This window comes from Barbus barbus (assembly GCF_936440315.1).
Source record: "Barbus barbus genome assembly, chromosome: 2".
Taxonomy (NCBI): domain Eukaryota; kingdom Metazoa; phylum Chordata; class Actinopteri; order Cypriniformes; family Cyprinidae; genus Barbus; species Barbus barbus.
Window position 1 is genome coordinate 20,031,787 of NC_136730.1, and position 27,957 is coordinate 20,059,743.

The 27,957-nt window shown below is 38.2% G+C and overlaps 1 protein-coding gene across 2 annotated transcripts in view; it reads right to left on the reverse strand.

The window, feature by feature from the left end:
* Nucleotides 1-3,581: 3,581 nt before the first annotated feature.
* Nucleotides 3,582-27,957, reverse strand: part of LOC306885419 (uveal autoantigen with coiled-coil domains and ankyrin repeats protein-like) — a 46,036-nt gene continuing 21,660 nt past the window's right edge. The window contains exons 3-19 of one of the 2 annotated variants that reach the window (XM_079441913.1): nucleotides 19,945-20,033; nucleotides 19,258-19,322; nucleotides 17,025-17,082; nucleotides 16,612-16,682; nucleotides 16,306-16,412; nucleotides 15,608-15,789; nucleotides 14,443-14,480; nucleotides 13,500-13,553; nucleotides 13,115-13,222; nucleotides 12,849-12,881; nucleotides 12,588-12,680; nucleotides 12,437-12,467; nucleotides 12,196-12,245; nucleotides 8,274-10,952; nucleotides 8,027-8,179; nucleotides 7,428-7,493; nucleotides 3,582-5,301 (exon numbers count right to left, since the gene is read on the reverse strand). In XM_079441913.1, coding sequence (XP_079298039.1) covers nucleotides 5,230-5,301; nucleotides 7,428-7,493; nucleotides 8,027-8,179; nucleotides 8,274-10,952; nucleotides 12,196-12,245; nucleotides 12,437-12,467; nucleotides 12,588-12,680; nucleotides 12,849-12,881; nucleotides 13,115-13,222; nucleotides 13,500-13,553; nucleotides 14,443-14,480; nucleotides 15,608-15,789; nucleotides 16,306-16,412; nucleotides 16,612-16,682; nucleotides 17,025-17,082; nucleotides 19,258-19,322; nucleotides 19,945-20,033 — 3,949 coding nt within the window. In that variant the 3' untranslated portion in view covers nucleotides 3,582-5,229. The remainder of the gene's footprint in view (nucleotides 5,302-7,427; nucleotides 7,494-8,026; nucleotides 8,180-8,273; nucleotides 10,953-12,195; nucleotides 12,246-12,436; nucleotides 12,468-12,587; nucleotides 12,681-12,848; nucleotides 12,882-13,114; nucleotides 13,223-13,499; nucleotides 13,554-14,442; nucleotides 14,481-15,607; nucleotides 15,790-16,305; nucleotides 16,413-16,611; nucleotides 16,683-17,024; nucleotides 17,083-19,257; nucleotides 19,323-19,944; nucleotides 20,034-27,957) is intronic. The other variant, XM_079441912.1, reaches the window with a different exon arrangement.

The following is a 27,957-nucleotide window of genomic DNA, read 5'->3' on the forward strand; positions in this document are numbered from 1 at the left end:
AAAGATGCTGGGAAACTGAAGATTCTGCAGGACATGGAGGATTTTTCTGAAGAACAGTGCTCAGTTTAACTGTTCAGAACAAACAAGGGACTCATGAACGACCCTCTCAAAACAAAAAAACAGTCGTAGATCATCCAGGCAACCCCACACAGTATTACCAAGGGTTCCCAAACTTTTGAAGAAGGTTATTTTAATAATTTCAGCTATATCAGGACAGCACTAAATAAAAAAATAACATGCATTTTGTATGATCTCTCTTATTTTGTTAAAATTATTCAGATTTTCACAGATTCTGCAAGGGGTTCCCAAACTTTCACATGCCACTGTATATACATAATATAATATACACAGCACACACTCATATATTATGTAAAAAAAAAAAACTTTTATTTTGGATGCAATTGATCACGATTAATCATTTGACAGCACTAAAATATACCATTCAATAGTTTGGGGTCAGTGAGACTGATATTTGTATTCAATTAGGACACATTATATTGATCAAAACTGACAGTTAAGACTACATAAAGATTTCTATTTTAAATTAATTCTGTTCTTTTGATCTTTCTGTTCATAAAAGAAGTGAAGTGACATACTGCCAAGTATGGTGACCCATACTCGGAATTCATGCTCTGCATTTAACCCATCCAACATGCACACACACAGCAGTGAACACACACACACTGTGAACATACACCCGGAGCAGTGAGCAGCCATTTATGCTGCGGCACCCGGGGAGCAGTTGGGGGTTTGGTGCCTTGCTCAAGGGCACCTCAGTCGTGGTATTGAGGGTGGAGAGAGCGCTGGACATTCACTCCCCCCACCTACAATTCCTGCCAGCCGGAGACTCGAACCCGCAACCTTTGGATCACAAGTCCAACTCTCTAACCATTAGGCCACGACTTCCCAAATCATGGAGAAAAAAAAATTTCCATAAAAATAATTGCACAAAAATGTTTTCAACCTTGATAACAAATGTTACAAGTAAAAAGAAAGCACCTTAGATATTACATATTTAATTGTGCATCCTCATTTACACTATTTTCATATCTATACTCTATATAGAGTAGATATACTATATACTCTGTAACTGTTGTACCATTTTTTATTACATGTGCTAATAATACTCATTTAAAAACACTAAAATGTCCTCCTTAGCCAATCTCAAAATGAATATCCACTTTCAACTTCTACATTATATTGTTGATTCATTTAATTTAGTTGTGTGTGTGTCTTACTATATTATAGATTAAATAGTACATTTTAATTTTTATTCTCCGTCATTTATTGGTTATCAGCCATTACATCCAAATAATTATCAGCTTTTTATTATCAGTGCATCCCTGAAATAAACTAGTTTTATTTCAAACTAGTTCCTAAATTCTTCTAGGTTCACCTGAATCAAGTAAACCAGTATTTTCTCCAGTAAATTCAGAACAACCAGTTGAGTTCCTTGAAAAAAAAGGCATAAAGATGGGCAAAAAAGGAAAACATTATGCTCTCCTCACCTTTCCCCTCAATTTACCTCTTAACAAGCCTTTAAAGAACCACAAACCCACACCGCAGAGCAAGAAAAGCAGTCAAAACCAAACCCTTTACAAAATCAAGAAAGTACATTAGTTGCAGCACTATTTCCAAGCAGCCAACCATCAATTCCACAGGCTTATTCTGTTAAACCACGGACACAGCCCCATGTGTCAGCTCTTAGCAGACATGTGAAATGGAGTCGATTTTCCATTGAAGCCTGGGGATTATTAAGAGCTTGGAAGAGAGGACAACCACATGTTTCTTGTTGAGCCCTGACCGGAAAAAGGGGGAGAAAGTAAAAATGAGTTGATACACAAGGCATTAGTGGTTAACCAAGAGCTAATGAGGGAAAAAGAACAACAATGAGCTCAGATGTAAGTTTAAATGTGCAGTTTAAAATTTCAACTTCAGAGTACAACACCCCCTCCTGCACAATTACCTCATGGTTTAGGAGTCTCTTTGAAATGTGCTCAACAGCATCACATTTTTGTACCTGTATGATGTAAATCAACCTTCCTCAAACAAGGATGTTTATTTTTAACTCAAACACTTTAATGGAGGTAAAACACCAAAAGTACAGAACACAACCCTATGGTCTTCCCTTGTTCATAAAAACCCATCCGTGGATGGATGGAGCTACAGCCTGGCGGTGGTAGCGGGACTCTCCTGAGGCCAGCCAATAAATCCAACAAAATAAAAGTATTTTTTCAACCATTTTTTTCCCTCATCCCAGGTGTTATATGATGGATGATGAGGTCAGGGAGGTATGGATCACATGGCAAGGATCAGAGGAGCTGGGCAGGAGACATGTTGCATCCATCTTCTCCAAATCAGCCCCATGTGTCCTCCAGAGACCTGTTATCCTATAAATGAACTTCGAGGCAACAAAGTGCAGGGACCTCTGCAAAAACATTAAAGGGGTGAGCAGAGGTGACCGATCCAGGGTGGCTAATGAGAAAAGATGTGGTTTTCCATGGCATTCTTTTAAAAGATACTAACGCGGCCAGAACGACGTATGGGAGACCCGATGATAAGAGGGTGAAACTGATGAGAACGGGATGTTACACATCTGCATTTGTTATTAAACTATTAAAAGGGAAGGTAAGAAAACTTCAAATGCACACAAAATCAAAACAGACAGAAAAAATAGACGTGCAGCACAGATAAAAAGGGAGCAAATTATTCACATGACATGTGGAGGGCTCTGTGGTCAAAGTGAGCGTGAATCATGACACAAAGACTACCGACTGAGTAACTAACCACATTAAAGCAACACGAACAGGGTTGATCCCTCCGCTCCAAGTCTGCCCACCTACCAGGGGGCCAGCTAAAAGACAGGGTTCCACTGTGATCCTTATGGACATGATTAATGGTAGAGAGAAAGGGAGAGAGAGAGGGGAGTGGTGGGAGGATGTCTGGTTCTGCTTATGGTCCTGGAAATGAGATTAAAGGGAAAGCTCCAAACAGATTGAATTGTATTTGCCATAATTGCTGAGAACAGCTTATGCTGGGCAGGCCACAAATAACAGACTCATAAAAACAAGAGACTGCAAGAGAAGGGGGAGAGAGAGGCAAACTGAGAGCTGTCGTTTCAGCAATCTCATACAAAAACGTGAAATTAATCAGGTGTGGGACAAGTTTACAGCTTAGAAAATGACCTCCAGCATCTTTACCAGAAATATAGTGGTTGATATAGATGAAAACTGTCTGATCAAAGCATATTACAGAAACTAAGATAGGAAAACAACATTGATTCTGTTGAAGTATTACATTTTTTCCTCACCTTAAAATAGTATGACCTTTACGGGGAGAAAAATATTGTCCTTTCTTTGTATTTGTAAATCTCATTTTGTTTTAAAGGCAAGTTAAATGCTAAGGTATCAATGCAAACCACATGAGGAAAAAAAGAGCACTCAATTGGATTTAAAGTAACAACATGTGCGTTCACTTCAAGGAGAGTGAGAGGGGCTGGAATGGTCTGCCAAAGGCAAGGTTCACTTCATGATACTCCGAGACTGCTGGGATTAATCTTATTCATTTGCACAGAGCCAGTTTAGTCTAAAAGAGGCACTTTTATTGATGTTAGACTCAAAATTTGCAAAATAAAAAAGGAAAGAAAATGTCCATGAAGGAAAAACACAGACTAACTGATAATCATAAGAGCACAGTTATAGTATAATACTAATAAATAATGAAACCGTTACAAATTAGTCATCCCCAAAAGAGAAAACCAATAACATCAGATAATACCAAACAAACCAAATGGCACGACACCGGTGGTATTTTTAAAATAAATTAAAATCAATATTAGCCATGGTTGGGTGCTTAATTTTAGAATATCTGATTGGAAACTCAAATCATAATTTGACAGTTTAAATAAAGGCGGAAAAAAACATCCAAAAAAGAAAGTATGTCAGTCTACAGTCATGTTCTGAAACCTGAACAGATTATTGTGCCTTTCCATTCCAGTCCTGCTGAATTCTGTAATAGTTACCACAAACATGGTGTTCATTAATCAAAAGTATTACAAAGCCATGTAAAAGGTGATCTATCAGATTTGGGAAGCATCAAAAGGGAGAATTCCTAAATGCATCACATTCTCCTACACAAACCCACACATCAAACTTGGCCAGCCAAGTCACACCACTAGATGGCGATATCAGCCAGGATACAGGACCATGAGGGATAGAGTGTTATGAAAGTCCTCAGTGTTAAATGCTTCGCTCATGAGATGCAGTCTGCTGCTGTCACTGCGGAAGCAAAGCAATTTACATAAACACTTCAGTAAAACAACTACTCCACCCTAAATCACCCAACCCAATAGACACCCACTGACTCAAATACATCACACGTATTTGAATGAACGATCCAGTGTATGGACATGGGCAAAACTGCAAAAGATAAGTGTACGAAGAAGCTGCAATGGTGTGCTCTGATCTTTTATGACGACTTTGGACCATAACAATTCTGGGACCCTCCAAAACAACTGTGCAAATGACTTTTACTGTGTATTTATGCTCTTACTGTATAATATTACTATTGTCCGCCCTGGATGTGCCTCTGTGCCCACCACTCCACTAAAGCCTGGAAGCTAGTTTCCCTAGTGTTGAAAGATCTACTTCCTCTAACCAGAATATTACTGTAACCATTGCTGAGGATACAATAACGCTGGACTAAGAACAGAACGTTACAATCTCTCATCCCTCATTAATACACTGTACATGTAGCTCAGATCAAGGCTATAAGAGTGGAGGGAGGGAATGTTCTTCTTTAAACTGTAGTTAGGTTATTTCAACATGAAATAAGGAGGTACATGAGACTCAATCACTGAATGTGCAGTTTACACCTTTACAGCAATCCGCACTTTCCATCACCGCTGTAGCATGTAGCAATAGCGTACCTAGCTAAGTCAGTATGCTTATTTGTGAATAAATCATTATCCATTGCCTCTCATGTTTACGATTTATGTTTTTGGATAAGTATCCTTACTGCTATATCTAGTTACTTTCACTAAGCAAATCTATGTTATAGATACACAATGTTAGTGCTTACAACACTCAACCTAATCGGGACATGTCAAATGTTGCAAAATGTGACTTTCTGACCGAAGTATTCCAGAGCAGTATCAAACCGCACCGAGCTGAATGGGAGGTTACTGTGTGAATGATGAATTGGAGTCAGTGTAGTCTCAGTGTGCTGAGTTCAACACACAAAACCTTGTCTCATTCGAATAATCTGCAATAAAGCAGCTTGGACATCTTCATCCATGTGACCCTGAAAGAAAAGAAGTGACGGTATTTAGTGTGGATATATTCATCTTTAGAATTGCTTCAAGAAACTTATATGCAACTACAGGCTATGCCCCGAATACTATTACAGTGTCTCAATATAGCAGCACTGCTGATCTCTGTATGTCATCTATGGTACAAAGAAAACCATATGCTATAGCCAGGGCAAGCTCAACTGCCGCTCTAGGCAAAACCCTGCCGAGCCGCCCCCCCACTTCACTCTCATAATTAAATACAATTTTAAAGATGCATGTGAAAGACTGGAAAATTTGTTTCTTGATACAACTGCATTAAAATAAAAGCAGACACAGGCATGTTTTCTGATTAATTTTTTTTCCCCTACTGCAACGTAAAAAAAAAAAGTGTTAATAATAATAAATAAATAACCACTAGTATAGTTGCAAACGCAAATTAAGTGTACAAGCCTGAAGTGGCCATGGGAAGATTTGGGAGAATTCCCGGTGAGCAGTGCAAAACAGCTGGTGTGTGCACAGCTATTAGTGCTCAGGGCTGAATCTGAACAAACCCGGTCCGGATCCGGCACCTCCAAATTCCAATTATCTCATTTGGCGGATCCCCTTCCTCCAATGAAAGACGTTTGTGTCAGGGTTATTATAGTTTTGCATTTTTAAATTCATTTTTAAAATAATATTGCTTTCAGTTTTCGCTATAATTTCGCAATTTCGATTTTTACATTTTGGTTAATTTTAGTTTAGTTTTTATTTTGTGAACAGTTTTCTAGCCTATAGTTTTAACAGAACTTAGAATTCAGAATTAACAGAACACTTCCAGAGCGCAGACCAAAAACATTTTAATTTAAGTTTATTGACTAGCAACACAAAATTAAAGTATGCTGAGATTGATTAGAAAACGATTATTCTTGATTATTTTATTTAGTTGCTGTTGGTTTCGTTTTGTTTTAGTTATTCATTTATTTAGATTTTTTTTCTTTTTTATTCTCTCTTTCTTTCTTTCTTGTCTAAATGATTATTTTCGTCAAATATGCCTACATTTCTTAATACAACATATTTTACCGTTTAGGCTATACAACTTACATTTAAACTCGTTTAACAAGCATTAAGTAAAAATAAAACATTTCATAGTCGCAAAAAGACCGATGCGGCTCGTTTAGGTGACTTGGCTATGCATAAAATAAAATGGTTTACATTTTTATAGATTTAATGAAACAAACCTATATTTGGCCAAAGAAATAAGTCAGCGGCACTGAGAACTGCTCTCACCCGAAGAGAATATATATCTGCTCGCACTCATTGCAAACGCAAACTCTGGGTTGTTGCGACTGTCCTTTAGGAGCTGGGTTACACAAAAACTACCCAAACAGTAAAAAAATGTTGCAATAAAATAACCGTGATTTTTAGAGTATAAGTGCACACTATAAAAGCAATGCAAGCTGGTAATCACTTAAGTGGGTTAACCAAGTGATTGCGCAAATGATCCCTTACTCTCCATCCTCTAAAAGAACGGATGAAATGCATTTGTCCGTGTTTCTCTCCGCCTCGAATCACGCTGACGGAAAGCGCTCGAGAAACAGTATTTTTTCTGCGGCTCGGTACGCTTTCAGCTCGTTTTTTTACTGTACGACATTCACGTTACATGATTTCACAGATTTTTACGTAGAGAGGGTGACCGCGCACCACATTTAAAGAAATTATTATTCATGTTTTCATAACCGCTGGCCAAATTCAAAAACGAAACTAAAACATCTTTGCGAGCAAGGGGGCCCCCAGGTGTTTTGGGGGCCCTACGCAGCTTACGTATTCTGCATATATAGGGAGAATCGGCTCTGAGAGTAGCCTATTGACGCTGCTCAAGTGGGGGACGGTGCAGGAGCGGCATTGCTATGAAGCAAAGTTAATTTAGATTTAGAATAACTAAGGGGTGATAACTTGTTGATATGCAATAATTCCAAAGGAATGTCCAAAAGATAAACTAAAATATCTGCCTAGTTCGCCTATATGAATGAATGAATGAATGAATGAATGAATGAATGAATGAATGACCTTGACAAAGGAGCAAAACAGAAGGAACTGCTACTGCAGAAAAGAAAAAGAAAAAAAACATCACACACTCAACTCACATTCACACAATTACCTGTGCTGCACTGAGAAGATGAGTTCGATAAATTGAAACCACTTCTCTATGTTGCCTCTCAGCATCCTGTTTAGATAAAAAAAAAAAGACAAGATATTTTGCAGTGTTTTACAAGTTTCAGATAAGGTCTTGCCAGGTTAGATGGTCAGCGAGTTTGAAAATTCAGCTTTGACAGCACAATAATAAATTACATTTTCAAATGTATTAAAATAGTTATTTAAATTGTTATAATATTTTGCAAATTTCTTCTTTCAAAAACATGAACAAAATGTTTTGAATTGCAGTGCATTCATTGAAATTTAAAATGTATTTAAATTACTTAAATTTAACACACATTATTGGAAAAAAATTACACATACTATAGCGCTTAAGTAAAACAGGCCATTTATTTCAGAGTAACACCAAATCTTGGAAGCCATTCTGTCAGTCCCAGTTTCTTCAACTTTTTTAAATTATAGGACTGAAGGCTCTAGAATCTATCATGAACGCAAGTCAGTCAGTAAGTGAGTGTATTATTTAGTCCAAGGTGACGGCATGTCATATTTGTGGGCAATTACGAACAAATCCGCTGGTATGTGCATGTGCACAGTGCTACTCACAGCCAGCTGCTGCTGGAGGCTCTTGACCTGGGCTTGGAGTGTGTCAATGTGTTGAGTCTGTCTCTTGTTGGGCGTGTTGCCAGCATAAGCCAGCTGGGATAAGCCATTCAGAGCCTGTTTCAGCCTTTCAACATCTGCCAACAGTTCTGTGATCTGAAACGAAAAACACCTCACTTATAACCAGGCAAAATATCAGGCACTTATTGAAAAAGCTCTTCCACGTAACAAATTAGTATAACAGTCTCACCCTTTTGTCTTTAAGCTCAGTCTGCTCTGTGGATGCCTGAATCCTCTTCTGCAGTTCTCCAATGGTACTCATTGATTCCTCGTATCTCTCCTTCAGATCACTGATCTCCTTCTCAATTGAGGCACTCTTTACCTGCAAGGCCTCGGTTTCCACTCTTGCCCTCTTTTCACCCTCCCTAGCCCGAGTTGTTTCCATGTACAGGTCCTCATATTGCTCATCCAATCCTGATAGCCGATCGCCAAGTTCACGCACCTCCTCCTCCAACTTCTGCTTTTCAGCTCTGAGCTCGGTCACCTGCTCTTCATGGCTGCGAAGGACATCCAGAGCTTGTGTGGCTCTGAGAAGCTCAGTCTGCAGAGTAGCTACATCCTCAGCCCTCTGCGCACTGGTTTCTTCCTCCTCCCGCAGTGCCAAGCGAAGCTCATTGACCTCACGTTCCAAAGCCTCTCTAACCTGGCTATACTGGGCCTCATCACAGCTCTGACTCTGAAGCTGTTTCTCTAGCTCATGAACACGCTGGACCTCCAGTCTATGAGCTTCACGCAAGCACTTGCACTCCTTTTGAGCCTCCTGCAGGCTGCCACTCAAAGAGCTCTGCATGGCCTCAAACTGCTCCATATGGATATACTCACTGTTCAGTTTCTTTAGGAGACTTTGGATCTCAGAGTTGCAAAATGCATTTTTCTCCTCTAGTTCGGCCCGCTGGATCGTAACCTCTTTATATTGCTGCTCCAGCTCCATCAACTTCAGACTCAGCTCCTCCACCTGCCCCTTGCAGCGATCTTCCACTTCTTTGTACTTCTCACTGGACACCAGCCCCGTCTGAAGTTTCTGCTGCAGAGATGCCATCTCAGCTTTCAATTTTTCGTTCTCTTGCCTTTGGCATTCCCCTTTGGTCTTTTCGTCATTGTACATCTCCTGCATTTCGGCAAGTTTTTCTGCCAAGTCCTTCAAAGCGGTGTTGAAATGCAGCTCTTTTTCCTCCATAGCAGTCAACGGAACAAACTTCATCTGCAATGCCTCTTGAATAGTATCCAACTCTTTCTTCTGCGCTTCAATTTCCTCATGGAGCTTGGATGAGCTCTCTTGAGCACACTGGTACTTGGAGTAGGCATCTTGAGCTCTTCCTTCTGCTTCTGATAAAGCTTTGCTCATTGTGCTTTTCAATATCTCATGTTCCACAATGCTGATATAGTCGTTTTCTAACTTGGCCTGCACATTCTCAAACTCCTCCTTCAACATAGCATTTCCTTCTTTCGCCTTCTGTAACTCCTCGTCCCGAACTCTATAATCATCCTGCAACTTTGCGATTTCAATCTTCGCTTTCTCCAAAGCCTCATTTAACTCTGCCTGCACCCCCTCATGCTCATTCTTTGTGACAAACTCAATGTCAAATCTCTGCTTCAGTGATGATTTTTCAGCTGCCAAAATCTCAAGTTCTTTGACTTTCTCCTGGTATTGATCGTGAAGGCTATTAAGATCTCTTTCCAGTTCTGTGTTACGTTCTGTGAGTGCAGCCATCTCGCTCTCATAACGTTCCCAAGGGATGTACATGCTCCTCAGATTGGCAATGTTCTCACAAAGAGAGGTCTTCTCTTCCTGCAGCCTTTGTAGCTGCTCTTCAGCCTGTTTTCTCTTCTCAGTCTCCTCCGCTAACCTAACCCTCAACTCCTCCACAGCGAGTCCCATAGACCTCTTCACCTCCTCATGGTTTTCCAAGGTCACAAACTTGGTCTTCATATTGTTGTTTAGCTCCTGCAGTTCCTCTCTGAGCAGTTCTCTCTCATCCTCACCTTCCTCCACTTCACATATCAATGACTGACACTTTGCAGTGACATCTGCAAGTTTCTTCTTCAGGGATGAGCTTTGCTCATCCAGAGCAGCCCGGACTCGCTCGTGCTCTTGCAGGGGGACCGTTTGTCGGTCGTCCATTGCACGGTGGAGCTCTGCCACTTCCTCCAGCACACGGTCATAATCTTCCCTTAACTCAGCCAGCTGTAGCTCTTTCTCATCTACAGCATTGGTAAGGAGGTTCTTCATGTTGTCAAACTTCTCTCCTGGAACCATTGAGGTCAACCTGGCATCCGCAGTCTTCACTTGACCCTCCATGTTTAAGAGCATCTCCTCCATGCTTTTATGGTCCTCTCGCATCGCACTCAGCTCTGCAGTGAGCCTCTCAACCTCCACAGCCAGAAGCCCTTCACTTTTCTTATACTCCTCCAAAGCTTTCTCACTCTGCTTTAAATGGTTCCTGACCCGTCCAACCTCAGCAGAAGCACCCTCATATTTTGCCTTCACCTCATTCAGCTGTGCTTTGAGGTCATCAACAACTTGGTTATTGAGATGCTCCTTTACTGCCACCACATGAGCCTGAAGCTGTTTCACCTTTGCCTCCGAGTCTATCATTCGCTTCTGCACATCTCCCATGGCTTCCTCCAACTCGTGTATCTGCTGATCTGATTCGCGTTTGGTGGTCTCACACTTCCTAGTCAGCTCCTCACACTCCTGAGACTTGCATGCTAGAGCCTTTTGGAGACGACCCACCTCCTCTTGTGCAGCCTCTTGCTGTCTGCAGACACATTCAAGCTCTTGACGGAGTATTCCAGGATCACCAGCCACTGGCCGTGACAGCTCCAAAGGTCGTGCCACAGATCGAGAGGGTCCTATAGACTGCAAGATCTAAATTCAAACACAAGTAGGCATTCATTATTAAATCACACAAAACATTCTAACAAATTATCCTAGTGCCTGTGTGTTTTAAGTGGATACTATGCCACAGTGGAAAAGCCTGAAATTTTTTTATTTTCCTCTCGACTATTAGAACAAGAAATTAGGGGTAAAAAAAAAAATTAAAAAAAAGAGAGACAAGATAGAATGGTTCCCATACTTTTTCTCATATGGGGTCACACTAGGGCCTAAAACTTTCAAAGAAAACTTTATCTAGGCCACATCCCAAGTCAGACATCTGATCCGACTTTAGTAGGTTCATTTTCTCATCTTTTTTAAAGTGTGCGGTGACCTCTTACATAGGTGAGAGTAAAGTTGTCTCTGCTGCTAATGTGACAACAAAATTGCATCCACCACATCTGCCCAAAAGCTGATCCCAGGCATAGTACGTCCCTTCAGAGAATAGAGCTAATAAATTATAAACCCTTCTGACATTGCAGGCTATAGAGGTTCTGAAATGAAATGAGAGAGAGCAACTTATCTGACTGCCACTGCCTCTCCTAAGCTTAACGCAGCTGACACAGCATTACTGAACATAAGAAAAAAAAAAAAACTAAAATACCAAACCTTGGGTGAAATGACCATATGTAAAGCTTGAGCATGCTCAGCAAGCCTTCTTGATTTTACATTTAAGCTTTGCATTTGAAGTCTGATGCTTTTATTGAACTGCACAAGGAAAATAGGAAGTACATAGAGCAATAATAAACTGTATTTACTGTTAAACTGTACTTGTAATGTTAACATGTAAACAGAGTTGAATGGTAGATGATTCCAACGTTAAACATATTAGAGGCATAAAATAAAGTGTTACCCTGTTAATATACAAAAAATAAATATATACTTATGACAATGTTTAATAAATAAACATTTAGACATTTTGGATATTTTATGATCCATTGACAGCGATTTTAAAATCACAGATGTTTCATGTTAGCATATAAATGTTTAAGAGACTTGTTTATTGCAGTATAACTACATTACTGTATATGAGCTTGTTTGTAAAAATAAAGAAAATATTCTGTGGTAACAGAGAGCATGATAGACTTTAACTTGTATTTAAGGCTAAATTTTATGGATTAAAATCTGTTAGTAGCAGAAAACTGGCATGTGTTGAAGTTGATTTACATCAACATGAAATATAATTAGCTTTTTGTCCTCAGCATTAAATGTTAAGACGATTTTAAAGAGAATTCACCTGAGCAGAATCCAGGCTGTGTGACTGTCGCACTAGTACATTGTCTTTTCCTGCAGAGAAAAAAGAACCCAAAATGAAAACACACACAAACACACCTTTACTTACAGAAAAATATTATTGTCTGACATCCCTACACTCAACATTATTTCAACATCAGTACACGGTTTATATTGAGGTCTCTAACATCAGAAGAGTCATACGTAATCAGTCTTAAGATCCAAATTTTAAAAGACAAATTCACCTTTGATCACAGACTGGCCAGGGTAATCTCCCTGTAAAATAAAAACATGCAGATTTATTCATCATTTCATCAAACTTTGATCATGAACTGCTGGATGTGGAGTTAACGAGCAGCAGTCCTTGATGAGCATGTTGCAAATATTTTTACTGACCAAATGGCTCCGCTGCTGGACTCTTACAGTCTCCATGGCCCTGGCTCCTTCCTCCTTCTCTTTGGCAGAAAGTAAACGCTTCAGCTGTTCTCTCTGGTGTACAAAACAGAGATACACATGAATATTCAACAGCAACTAACACCCAACCTTGATAAACACAAATAAACAACCTTCCATCAATACTAAATCACAGAGATGGGATGAAGAGATGAAAATGAGAACAGATAATGTCATTGGGACAGAAGGAAACACACAGATTACCTCCGTGTGACCGTCCTCCACTGTTGACTTTTCCTAAAAAAAAAATATATATATAAAAAGGACAGAATAGAAAGAGAGAACATATTTTACACAATATATCTATAGAAATATTGCAATAGAAATGCACAACTGCCTGCTTCAGAAAAATCCAGATAAATTGCCATATATAAGTATTTTGGCTTCAATTTTCTGGAGTGCTGAAAACACACATGTAAGGTGCAAACTTGCAAATAAATTGGCCAATTACAAAACGCCTGAAGAAATACCTGACTGAGTTGCTGCTGTAGCATGTTAACTTTATCGAGCAGCGTTCTCTGTTCCTGGTGGAACTTCTTTAGTGTCTCCTGTTGGCTCTCATTCTTTTTCTCCAAGTCCTAGAAAACACAAACATACACACATTTACAAACAAAGTCATTGATTGCTCACTCATTTGTATTAGTGAACAGTTTGCAATGCAAAATATGTCCATGATAAATGTTTTATAACCCGTATAATTAATAAACAATTCATCTACAGAATGTGTAAGGAACATGTAAATGGCACAGAATCAAACAAGTCCAGGTCTAATACTGATGAACAACAATGAACAAACTATTAATAAAGAACACAAACATTTTACTGGCAACAGTCATAGATTTGACTGGCCCTCACCTTTATGATCTTATCACGGTTAGAGGTTTCAGAGACCATCTCCACAGATTGCAACTGTCACAGAAAATAAAATATACAAATGATAAACCATACAAAAATAATCATTTCAAGGGTTTCGGAGTCTAAAAAAACCCAACTTACAACAGTAAAATAGTGTTATTATAATTTTAGACTAATATTGTTCCTATAAACTAGATATAAACTAGTGCTGTTCCTGGCTGTTGAGAAGAAATTGCTGCTCTACATATACTTCTGTTAAATCCACGTTCAAAATGAGTCTCTGAAGTTTATTTCTACCATGGTCACTGATTATTACAGCCTGACCTTTAAAGCAACTTTATTGCCTTCAAAGCATTTTTTAAATGAGAAAATTATGACTTACTAAGATAAGTGAACTTCAGGAGGATAAAAAGAGCTTAAATTATAAAAAGTGCTGGATATGGTTCTTTTAGAGAAATGTATATTGTGTACTACTGTCATTGATCACTGGATGGCAGTAGTGCGTAAAACTTTATACAGCACTGCAGTCTTTTCTGCAGGTACAGTCAGATTAGTGCATCATAACACTAATCGTGGTTTGAGATAAGGAATTATATTAGATTAAAATAATTTATTTTAACTGAAATGAAAAAAAAACGAACTAATCTGCGCTCTATGCACAATTATAAATTTCATTTGTATGATTCCAGACTCACTGCTCTAGATAGCTTCAGTGAAATTACAATGAGAATAAATGCAGCCATTTTCTGTGCAGTGTTTAAAGAAAATATATTGCTATGTATTGGAGTAAGTAATAAAACTCAGACACTAACAAAAGTTAATAAGTGAGGGGGAAAGGTTTTAAGCTTTTGTGATTTATTATAATCTGCATATTATGTTTTTTTTAAATCTCCTCTGCATGGAGTTGTTCAGAATGAAGTGAAGGTGAAAATGTGGTGTATACCTGTCTCTTTTTTTGTTCCATCTTGGCAGCCTCTTTTGCTGTGAATACAAATGAGTAGTGATTAATCAGCAATTCATGAAACAACTGAAAAAAATGAATTAAATAAATACAGAAATAGAATTGAGATGTTTTTTTTCCCCCTCAGGAGTTATGGTGTGTATAAGTGCAAGCTGTTCTTTTTCACTCTGAAGTATGATGCTGAAAAGACACTGTTCTACACTCATCTTATGAAGCGTGTGCATAAACTCTTGGGGCTTTGATCTCTATAACCTTACTACCTGATAAAGGCCTATTCACAACAAAAGTGATGCAACAATGCGACCTGCACGGGGAGAAAGGATTAAAAATCTGACGAAAAGTTGCATTCATTTGATTTACACCAAGAACGGCAGACATTTTCATCAGCCTCTTTGTGAAAAGTTCCAATATGTGAAACATACTTAAATGGAGGGAAAAAAAAACTCCACTTAAATGCAAAGAATAATGGAATGGAACAATGGAAGTAATGAGGTGATAAAGGAATATCTCATTCCAATGAAAATAGTGGTCTATGCCAGAAATTGCTTGGCAAATCACTTCTTTTCGCTCTGCTTGTTTGTTGTCAGTATGGCTATTTGGAGTGCTTGTTCTGCAAACAACGACAAAAAGCTTGGACTGTTGAACTGCAGTGAAGGACTACATTATAACCTGCTTGATTTTGCCCTCCCTTTTTTATTTTCTATTTAAAATTTGAGATTCCTCTCCTTAACTGACCTCTTGTACTTTCTTTCTCATTTACATTACTGAACGTCCAGTATATTAGAATGCAGACTCCTATCTGTTCTGATGTGACAAACAATAACTGATGCAAATAATAAAATGCAACCAACCATAAAATTGTGGGTACAATCAAACTCAATCTCTGGACACATTTAACAGTTACTTGGTAATATGGCTAATATTAACAATATTTGGTCCAGTATTTGTTCCATGTTCTTTGAACCAGTGAATCACATGTAGCTCATGTATTTGCCAATTCAGTTTATGTTATTTAAATAATTTAATACAGTGTTGTCCCAATGCAGTTTAAGGTACATTTTAATTCCTTGCTATTTAAGCACTGCTCTAATGCTCTAACACCGTACACATATGAGAGAGAGATCATAAAAACAGGAAGCAACGAAACCTTTTGTGGCACTGTCCAGATAACTCTTGACCAGAGAGACAAGCTCCTGGTTTTTGCTGGCCCGTGCATAGTGATAACTGTCATAGCCGAAACCATCCACAGCAGTGACGTCAGCACCATGTTTCAACAAAACGTCCACAGCATCCTTACACATATACTCGCAGCCCAGAATCAATGCTGTTCTGAGTGAACAAACAAGTACACAAACACATTTCAATATGACTGAGAGTGACATCAAAATAGTACGTTTAAAAATGCACGTGAACTATTAGGACAAGAACATAATTACATTTTTAGCTATATCCCTCTATTCACTTTATTTTTCAACATGAAAGCAAGCTATTTTCCATGAAATTGTGAGATCTCAGATTCAGTAACCGCTTTAGATCAGTAACTAGGAGAATAACAGTGCAGCGTTAAATTGCTCACGCTACAAATCATCATGTTCATGATTATGATGATAAATTAAGTTATTATGCTAATAATAATAATAATAATGCCAATTTGCATTATCAAGCAGCTAAAATAACTGAAAGCACCTGATACCAAAAGAAAAAAAATGGCGCTTACTTTAAAAATAAGGTGGATCTAAAGATCTAAAGAGATGTCAGAAATTTCACTAGCTTAATAAAAACACAGCGGGGCAAGAAAAGAGGCAATACAATCCAATTACTGAGAAATATGAATGTGATATTTACTTGTTCTGTTTGTCTCTGACTGTGATGTCACTTCCTCGTTCTAACAGCAGCTGACAGATGTGTGGATGACACATTTGAGTGGCAAGCACCAATGGAGTCCGACCATCCTATAAACACATATAAAAGCGCACATTTGCATCAACTCAAACAGAAAAGACATAAAAAAAACTAATCTGAGAGAGCATTTGAAGATAAAGTACATCTGAGGGGAAATAAAAATACAGAACATTTGTCCAGGTAAAAATAATGAGATGACAAAGAAGTTATGAGGATATTAAATATCCCACAAGCCACATATTAACTCACAAAGTCGCTTGCATTAACTGATGCCCCACTGTCACAGAGCAGCTTCACACTGGAGGAGCAGCCGGCCATAACTGAAAAGACAAACAATAATAATATTCCATAGCATTTCCCCCAACCATAGGCTCATCTGACATCACACTCAAATATATAAAAAAAAAATGAATAACTAAACCTAAAACCTCCACTGGGCACCGAGTAAGAACAAGAGCTCTAAATCTTACATGAAAGCCTTCTGAGGGAAAGAAAATAAGCCCATGAACTACATCTTATTGATTACGACTGCTCCCACCTCAAAGAATCACATTCAGTGTTCATCCACTACCCTTTCCATCTCTGCTTCACCACGTGTTGTAGGAGGAATTAGAAATAATGAAAGGAGCAGAACCCCCCCCCAAACAAAGCTTTTTGCTTACCAGCATCATGCAAGGCTGTTCTTCCCTGCAGGTCCACGTTTCCCACTGGGCAATTGTGCTGAAACACAAAACACTCATCACACTCACAGTCACGTCATTCACAAACACTTCATGGCCATTGAGTTTTAAAAGGTCGGACGATGAGTCTAAACTGTCGAAAAACATCCATGATGACTGCCTGCTCCTAAACAGATGAACACAAAAACCAAGAACGGACCAGAATGACATGGGTGTGTGAGACTCTAGTTTGAAGCTTTGAAATGATTCTGAACCTGATAAGTGAAACCAGGTCAAGCAAAGGAGTGTTGCTAAGATACTGGCTTCAGTGGTCTTCAATCCCACCATACCCTGTGCCCTCATTTCTAAAATCTCTTACTCTCTCCATATTCCTCTCTCTGTCCTACTTTCTCAAGCCCAACACTTTCTCCACCTCTTTTTTGCTACCTCTAACAAAACAACTCCTGACTTCAGTCACTATAAAAACCTTTTATGCTCTAGCAACAGCCTCCAAAACCAGTAGCAAGGTCACATGGTCTCGCTGGCTAACTGTGTCCTGGGTAACTCTATCTGATGGGCTCTAGGAGCCAGTCTCAGATTGCACATGATGATGGCATAGAAATATAGACTGCAGGTTACAGTACGGGCAGCCTGTCAACACTGCAGACACCCGGGAAATACTCTCATCCAGTGAGAGTCACTGTTGTCTGAATAACAGGACACAGTCATGACACTTATGGTGGATTAAGCTTCATATTAGCTGTCAGTGATTACAAAGGCAAGCATCATACAAACTTTCAGATACTGAAACTCATTTTTACATAATTAGTCGAGTCAGATTTTTCTCATTTTGTTCCCTGCGGTACACGGTAATTAACAAACAAGTCACTGTGACAAAGACGCTGTTGTTGGAGTCATCAACAAGCAAGTGATAGGAATCATTTCCTATCTTAATCATCTCAAGCACCATCACTCACAACGGCACAGAGACCGAGTTTTACCCTCTTGCAAAATGTGTTTGTGGATTAATTGATTGAAATTAAGCGGCGTATCTGTAAACAAGATCTGCTCGATTTGCCTTCAAACAGCATCATTTTCTCATAATCAGCATGTCAGGTTCAGAGTTATGCAATTGAGTTCAGGTCATTGCTTTATTTGTTACACTTTGGTTTATGAGCCTGTGGGCTGAAGCAAGCTCAGCGATAGCAATAAAGGTTTGCAAACAAACAAAAAAAAATGATTTTGCAGCCCTTGCTTGAACACAGATGACAATGGAGCAGGGCCGGGTATCGGCCTATGATATAGTACGCAAATCAGAAAACATACTGTTCAATTGGCCTACTTAATTTAAATAGTATTTCTTTAAAGAAAAAAAATGTATCCTTTTTTTTCAGAAAGGATGGGCATTGCAAATGTATTTTCCATTTCAAATAAAACTTTCTATTCAAGAATCCTAAAAAAAAGCACTACAGTTTATGCAAAAATATTAAGCAGCATAACTACCTTCAGCTATGATATTAAATGTTTCTTAAGCACCAAATCTTTAACATCACTGTGAATAATTACACAAAAAAAGTAAACATTTTACAGTAGTACTACTATATTTTGGTGAATTTTGACCATATAAATACAGTTGGTGAGACTTCAAAAACATTAAAAATCTTACCAGCCCTAAACCTTTGAAATGTACATCATGATTCAACACACTGCTATATAACAATATATCTGGATTGCTATTAAAATCGTATCAAATGTGATCGAGAAGATATTCAGAGAGCGATCAGATGAGAAATTCAGAGAGTGTCTCTCCTGTGTTGTTTCTTTTGTTTAATACTGCATTTCAATGATGCAGCTTTGACTGTGCTTAAAAATGCTGTTCAGAAAGAGCCTAATTGAACTTCAGGGAATGATACAAGTCATAAATCATATAAATATAATTAGAAAAATAGTGAAGTATCGACACAATATAAGGAGAAAACCTGGGCACATTGATACAAGATTGAATTGGCACAGCCCTACAATAAAGGCTGTAAATAATCCTTTCTGAAGTTCATCTCATCACAATCTTCTGAAAACCTCATATCTACTCTTCAAAAATATGATTCACATTTCCTTCACATCAGAAAGAGGATACAATAGAGCAGAAATTGTCTGGCTTTAAAAGAAAAGAGTACAAAAATACATTGAGTTTCTAGCCATTCCTTACAACTGCATTGATTACGAAAAGCAGCTTTACCTGGAGTAGTTTCTGCACACATAGTGAATGGGCATTTCTGGCTGCCAGGTGTAAGGCATTTTTTCCTACAGGAACAAAACCACAAATCAATAGGAGCCATTAGATAACAAAAGTGTTTTAGATGAACCAATCCTAACCCGGTCTCTACTAGCGGACTATGTCAACAGCGGGTGTCTAACAAAAATGTTCCACATCCACTCCCATTTTCCATTAAACAGTTCTTCTATACATATCATTTGATAGTGACGTCTTTATGGCTAATGTCTATAAAGGTTTTCCAGAGTAACCTCACTCTCTGGTGAAAAATGTGTGGCTATATCATTTGCATTTAAAGACATGTTCAACCAAGATTAGTTCACCCAAAATAAAAATTCTGTCATCAATTATACTCACCCTTATGTCATTCCAAACTCATAAGACTTTTGTTTGCTTTCGAAATACAAATGATGATATTTTCAAAGAATTCGGAGACATGTCTGTTCCTCAATTTGGAAATTATTGGTTTGGAAATTGACAGAGTGACAGCGAGTAATGACCATTTTGTACATTATCTCTTTAGGAAACCGGACAGAGACTTTTGCTGTCCACTAAAGTACATTTAAGGAATAAGTTCATTTATGTGATATATTTTATTATTATGTGTGTTCCCTGGTATTCAAACTCGCCCATCTAGAGCAAAATCCTCACCTGTGGCATCCGTGGCTGTGATATCCACACTGTGATTAAGAATGAGACTCAGGCAGTCGAGATGTCCTCTGGAGGCAGCAAGATGGAACCTGAAGAGAAAGAGAGAGAAAGAACAGAAACAAGAGAAAGGGTTAAACTTGTGGCAAGTGCATGCTGAAAATTGATGCCTGCTTTTACCACCATCATCAGCATTCTAGAGGAGGAAAGGACTACCATCAAGAGAAAATCAACTCTCTCTCAAACGTATCTGCATGCAAAACTCCTCACTTTACATTACATAACCCTACTTTTTATTCATACATACCTCATATAAACATACTTCCATTATCAAAATGCTGGCCAAGATAATGTCCATATTTAATGAATTCACATTCACTTCTTACTTCATATGCAATATGCAGAATTGATCAAAATCAGCACTTTGAGCTCAGTTTAAAGAGGCGAGAATGTCTCGGAGACATGCTGTAAAGAGAAACATGCAGATTTTCACCTGTGTGTGGTAGGGATGCGCGGTATACCGATACTGGAAAAATACCGGTATATATTATATTTCAAACGGTACGATATCATAAGTTTGCTCAATTCGGTATTTCATACGCTGCTGTTGCAAAATGCACCTGTAGGTGGCAGTGCTTCCCAAATTGCTGCGCAACCGGTAAATGTGACAACAGAACAACGCGATGGATCAAACAGATGAAACTCAGCGCACCCGAAATTAATAAATAAAGAGAACAGTAGAAGTGAAATATGGCATTACTTTGGATAAAAAAAACTGATGACAAAGGTGAAGGAACTGACCTGTATGCAAGCGTTGCTATAGGCCTAAATCATGTTGCCACAGGAACACAAATGTTTTTAAGCATTTGTCGCTTGCTCATCCTGATCTTTTTAAAGAATTAAGAGATCGACAGGTGAGTGCATCATTCATAAATTCAGATTTGATTTGACCTTTTATTTACATCTGATCAACGCACATTCAGATGTAATACAGTAAGCGCAAATGTGCGTGTGAGACACGCTAGAATCAATGAAGTTTTGGTCACGTAATACATGCACTTGCATTTCATACAATAAAATTTTAATTGGATATGAATCGAGCAAGAGATTTGCTATATTAATTTTAAGATCAATGATATTTAGGGAATGTTTCTGACGCGCTGCCGACCACTAATATGAAGCAAGTGAGAGAGTGAGATTTATATTTAATGCTTTTTCTTTGGTTGAGTCTGAAATCTGAAAACAATCTGAGAGAGAGAAATAATAACATGATTTTGAATATTACTTTGACTGTTAGAATAACACTTTACAATAAAGCAACATTTGTTGCATCAATTGCTCAACTTCAGTGCTATTTTTTTTCTTCAAACTTCTTCAAAATGAAACCTATGTTTCCGGTAGGTATTTTTTTTTAGGAGACATTTAGTTTGCACTATGTGTTTGCACTGAAAAGATAAGATTTGAATATATTTTCATCTTATTACTTCAGTTAGCCTATTTATTTTTTTCTCCAACATCAAAATGTAACCTATGTTCCCTTTAGGTTTTTTGTTACAGTTTGATACAAAGGTATTAACATATGAATCTGTTTTTATTATTATTAATAATATATATTTTTTAATTCACTTATCTTTTGAGGCTGGTTATTTGTCACCTATGGTATCGATTTAGTATCGATACCGAGGTACTACATTCTGGTATCGTACCGAAGCCAAAATTATGGTATCGAGCCATCCCTAGTGTGTGGAAAGTGTTATTTTAGGCCTTTGACCTGAAGATTGACGGGTGAAATTGTGGATAACTCCACACACTGTCCCAAACAATAACCCATGGAGAAATGAATGGGTGGCAATGTGTTATCATTAGAATTAAGGACAGAGAATATTTCTTATGTGTTAGCAGTACCGTTTCAGCGATGTAGCGGTTCATCACAATCCCTAGTGTATATCACTTTCTGAAAATGTATTTTTATGAAAAATCATACAACATTAGTTGCATTATACTACTTTTCCAAGTCATCAAAACAACATTGTTCCACTACTATATGACGTTTTCAAATTTTATCTACATTTAAGTGAACAATTTCCAGGGAAGCCAAAAGGGAGACACAGCTCATTGCTTCGTAGGTTCCTTCAAATAGGATTTCATAACTAAAAATGGCACAAAGCAACAACATTTTATTAGGTATATGGAAAGAAGTTGACTGTTAGAATGGTAAGTGACCCTCATTAGAGGAGACTGAAGGGCTCAGATGGTCATGAAGACCCAGACATGTCATTCAAGCTTGGCTCCAACTCCTTGGCTGACTCACATATCTGCGGCTTCAAGATACATTATGTATTTTTAGAGGTGCTAGAGAGGTGGGATGGGGGGGCCAGTCTGAATTCAAAACAAGAGTTTTGGATGCTGTACTAGTCTGTCACCAGAGTCTCTGCAGTTCAGCAAAAGCCATTTCAATGCATCCGAGTATCCGATAAGTGTGCAATGCGTTAGGAATTTCAATACTTTACTGAACGCAAGGCTCATTCTGAATTAATATTTTGCTGCTGCTGCAAGAGACCTTTAAGTAACTTAAAAAGAATATTGTTCTGTCTGTGTGTGTTCAGCCTCTAAAATGAACTTCCTTCGTCCTGCTTGTGTGTAGTGTGTGTGTGTGTGTGTATTGTAAAGCTGTGAAAAGTGCTATAAAGGTATAATTTGAATTGTTTTTCACCTTTATTTATATAGCGCTTTATACAATGCTGATTGTGTCAAAGCAGTATTTACAGTGTCAACAGGAAAATAGAGGACAACAACAGTCATTTTCCAGCTAAAGTCAGTTCATTGATGATTTAGTGATGTTATCGTCGTCATCTACTTCAGCTCTCTTCCAATAGTGTGCAATCAGTAAAGTGTCCCCAACTAAGCAAGGCAAAAATGTATTTTTATGTATTAACCAGTGGAATGAACCACGTCTGTGTACACTGTCTTTTGTAGCAGGATTAACGTCCATTTATTTATATAATTTAATTTCCTTGTTGTATTTGTCCAGTACACAAAGACAAATTCCTTGTACATGTAAACCCATTGTATCTGGCAATAAAAGGGATTGTGAAAGAACTTGTGGAGCACTGATTGAAAGAGTTTGTAAATTTGTCCTTTCCCTATTTAAACATTGTAGCTAAGAGGATGCATGGGGAAAATGCCCCATCAGATATTTGTCCATTTCGAAATCCTGATTATTACTAGTAGTGTTTTACTAGTACTAGTAGTTACACTTTAAAGGTTGTCTTGGATAGTTAGCAGATGTTATAGGGTTTTTTGGGGTGTTTTTTTTTTACATTGTAAAACAAGAAGTGTATGTGGGCAGCCTGCCAGTGTAAGAATGTGTTTTGCCAATGATCCAATGGATCGCAACATAGAACTAGACTTAAACTTTGGGGTGTTATGCAATAACAGTGTTTACATTAATGGGATTTGTTGTGACGATGTGCAATTTTTCTGACCGTATGATCAAATCATAATCATTCAGCAGCATTAGAAGTGCTTTGGCTGGAGAATGACATTAACTTACTGTGACCGTAAAACTAGATTTTGGCTAGCAAACAGGTCACAAGTTAACACAGGCACATTTCCTGGATTCAGCCATGCTGCATAATGTTACACCGAGAGTAAAATCCTATTTGAATCCAAAAATCCGCGATTGAATCAATGCAGCTCAGTGCGTTCATTACTGGCATCTCCCAGCGCAACTGTTTTTGGGCGTGTTCGAAACCCATGCCAAACAGACTTTTTTTTTTTTTGTTGTTCCATAATTCAGAACTTGTGGACGATCATAGCACTAATTTGTAATCATTACAAGAACATATTATTAGACAGCTTAATATCACGTCAGTTTGTGCTTTCAGAATCGGCGAATCTGCTGCGGTTGGCCCATCACATCTGGAGCGAAGGACCTGAACCAGGCAGTTGGTCACCAGATAACACGGAAACCAGTTAAACCGTAACACCGGTCAGGTTAACACACACACACACACACACACACACACAAATGAAACCGTCTGCCTAATGAAAAAATGCGTTTAAAAAAATAAATAAAAAAATGTAGTTAATATTGCATCATTTATGATTTATTTTATCCACCTGCAAATAATCTGAATGCTTTTTTTAATTACCTGACCCGCGGATTATCCGCAGGGCCCGTGGATAACCGTGATCAAACTACTCCGTTTTGTTCTTTCAGTAGTTTAAATGTTTCAATTTCCTTTTCCTCTTCAGTCTTATATTAGACAGCATTAAACCTTATGAGTTACATCAGACTTCTCCATATTGGAGTTTAAATGTTTGTTTATTTTGTCCTCTCTCTAACACTGGATAAATCAAAACAGTCTCATCTTGAGCAGAAAAGAAAGATAACAGTTTCAAAGTTTAAATTCCAACCTAGCCATCTAACAACAATTTTATATGCATATAGATATATAGATTAGATATAAATGTTCTTAAGATACAGATTAATAATGCTAAATGAAGGCAAGACCAGAAACGTCTTGTTATATCTGGTTTGAGTCGAAGGTTATAGATAGATAAATAGATCTAAAAATAACTATATTTGCAGCATTGTTTTGTTGGTTTTTTTTTTGCTGTATTTTAGTGAAAGTAATCTATTTTGCCTCTCACTGTGTTTCTGTTGTTAAAATAACCGCGGCAGCTCTTGAACTTGGTGCCGGCGCGCGTCCAGACAGAGAGAGAAAGCGCACGGAGCTGAAAGGGCTTGAATAAAGAGCGTTTAGCTTTAGATAAAAATACGAGGATATAACGCTGAAAGATTTACCATAAACGACCATGAGCGCTTGTTATATGATCCGCTCCGCTGTTTTGACATGCTGCTCACTTAAAATTGTGCTGCTGTAATGGCTCGCGGTCTGGATGGACTTTTAGAAGTATTTAAGGATAAAAGACTTGAGTTGCTTTTAAAATATTCACAAGTCCTTTTCCTTGAGTCGAGTAAAGTCTGGGGTCATTTCAGGTCAAGTCTGAAGGCTATATGTGACTCGAGTCCGAGTCACTAACTCCCAGTGCCCATCTCTGCCTTGGGTTGCATCAGACACATTTTGCTTGCACTTATTTGTCTTCTATTAAGTATACTGATATACATAATGTTATGCATAAACACCATTTTAAAGGAATATTAAAATGTTCACTGTATAAGGAATAATTTAAATTTTATTACATGTTATATAAAGCTTGAAGCATCAGAATCGGCCGATCACCATGACAAGAAATCGGTACTCCGTATCAGCTGCAAAAATCCTGATCGGAGCATCCCTAATTTATACAATACAAGCAGAATAAATAAGCTTTCCATTGATGTATGGTTTGTTATGATAGGACGATATTTGGCTGAGATACAACTATTTGAAAATCTGGAATCTGAGGGTGCAAAAAAAAAAAAAAAAAAAAAGAGAAAATCGCCTTTAAAAGTTGTCCAAATGGAGTTCTTAGCAATGCATATTACTAATCAAAAAATAAGTTTTGATATATTTGCAGTAGGCAATTTACAAAATATTTGCAAATTTGCAAAGTGGGAAGGGATTTGCAAAGTGTTAATTACAAACTGTGTATACATCTATTTTCAAAACTGGGTGTGTTAAAGAAACAAAAGGTTACTGCCACAGCAGGAAGGCTTGGTCTATGTTTCCTGTGAGCTAACCATCTATTAGCAAGCTGCATCAAGCAGGTGTATTTCATTCCATACTCTTATTTAAAGATAGAAACACACAGAAATCTGCTCATTTCCATCTGCCCACAAGGCAAAAATGCTGTCCTAATGCAGGTTACCAATTTACCCACCAGAACTACTGGATTACACCCTACAAGCCCTGTGGTCTGCCTTCCCTGTGAGCTATTCTGTAAGGGAAATAACAGGCTGGAAATGCAGTCTGCATGTGGGGTCCTTCTATATATGAACAGAGGATTTCCACAAATCGAAAGTCAACATTTGACCTGTGTATTCCACTCGACTATGCACAAAAAGGCTGCATATCCCCATGTTCAGGTCATTTGGCAGCCATTATGGCAGACTGACGTCAACAAGCATGTTTCAAATAGTAGGCTGGTGTTTATTAATTGAGCTCTGTTACACTATAACACCGACCCGGCGACTGCGACGGTGACCGATGCTCTTGATTTAGTCCTGAGAAATTCTAGCACCTTATTACAAGTCAAACTCTTCTCCACCCAAAAGGGCAAGAAGAATCTCACACTATGACAAAAATACCCAAAGGGGAACCTTATGGCTTTAAATGAGGGAATGAAACAAAGCTGTGGTTAAATCAAGCTGAAATGTGTCTGTATATGCCCTACATAGACCCTGTCAAGGCAGTAAAAACATCAGGGATTGATGGGAGGCCAACTAGGCTTTCTAAAACAGGAAAAGACACAGTTGACCCACCAATGTTGAAGTCTACTGTGTGGCCATGTAATAATGTGGAACATCACTCAGTGATATTGAATAATGGGGTTCAACGATTCACCTTTGGCCCCAAATACTTTTCTTGCATTTATCCCCCCCCCCAAAAAAAATAAAAAAAATCATCTAAAACTCTCTGGACTTGGAATTTACAGAAGAAGATTAAGTAAACAGTTAACATGACAAGTTTAGGAAATAAAAAAATTCTAGATCCTAAATTTAGTCAGTGTACACAAGCATAGATTTATTCACTAAAGACCTGCTTCCGGCCCAGGAGACCCAGGCTGTTCTGGACTCTTCTGGTCTGTGCCGGGTCAAGCATCTCTAACCACAACATGTTTTCTGATTTTTACTCAAATTCTTGATCAGGCACAAAATGCTTCAGTCCAGATTGGACAAAAACAAAGGGCCTATCAGTGAAACTATAAATACATACAGTCCCCTCCATAAGTATTGGAACAGTAAAGACAAAATTGCTCTGTTGGCTGTGGAGTCAAAACATTTGCAAATATGATTAAAAGATGAATATGAGACAAAACTATAGAATGTCACATTTTATTATTAGCCGTTTCAACACATACATGTTTTACCAAATAAAAAGAACAGCACTTTTAGAGTTCATCCCACTCATTGATGTGAGCATAAGTATTGGGACAGTTGAACATAAGGCAGATATAAAAGCTATTATTTAGTTGCAGATCCCTTGCGCACAATCACAGCAGTGAGTCTGTGACCCATAGACATCACCAGACTCTTGGTCTCATCCTTTAAAATACTTTTCCCAGCCTTTAATGCAGCCAATTCCAACTGTTGCTTGTTTTGGGGAGTTTCTGCCTTTACTCTCCTCTCCAGCTGGAGAAATTCATGTTCAATCAGATTTAAATCTGGAGATTGACTTGGGCAATCTAAGACTTTCCATTTCTTTGCCCTTATAAATTCCTTGACTGAACTGGCAGGGTGTTTTGGGTCATTGTTCTGATGCAATATGAAGCACTTCCCAATGAATCTGGTGCCATTTTCTTGAATATTGGTAGGCAAGATGGTTTTGTACCCTTCCAAACTCATTCTGCTACTGTCATCATACATTAAGTCATCAGTAAAGATGAGAGGGCCTGTTCCAGAGACAGCCATGCATGCCCATGCCATGACACCACCTCCACCATGCTTTACAGATGAGGCTGTATGCTTAGGATTATTTGCAGTTCCCTTTTTTCTCCACACTTTTGCTTTCCCATCACTTAGATAAAGGTTAATCTTTGTCTCATCTGTCCATAAACACAGTTCCAAGACTCTTCTGGCTTACCTTTGTGCTTTTTTGCAAACTCTAATCTTGCCTTTATATTTTTGGTGCTGGTCAGAGGTTTACATCTTGCTGTGTAGCATCTGTAATTCTGTGTCAAAGTCTCCTGAGGACAGTAGATTGTCAGAGCATCACCCCAGCTTTCTGGAAGTTGTTGGTGATTTTACAGACACGTCTTTTAGGGTTCATTTTCACAGCTTTTATGATTTGTCGGTCATCAACTACTGTTGTTTTCTCAGCCGATCAGGTCATTGTTGGTTGCTGGTAG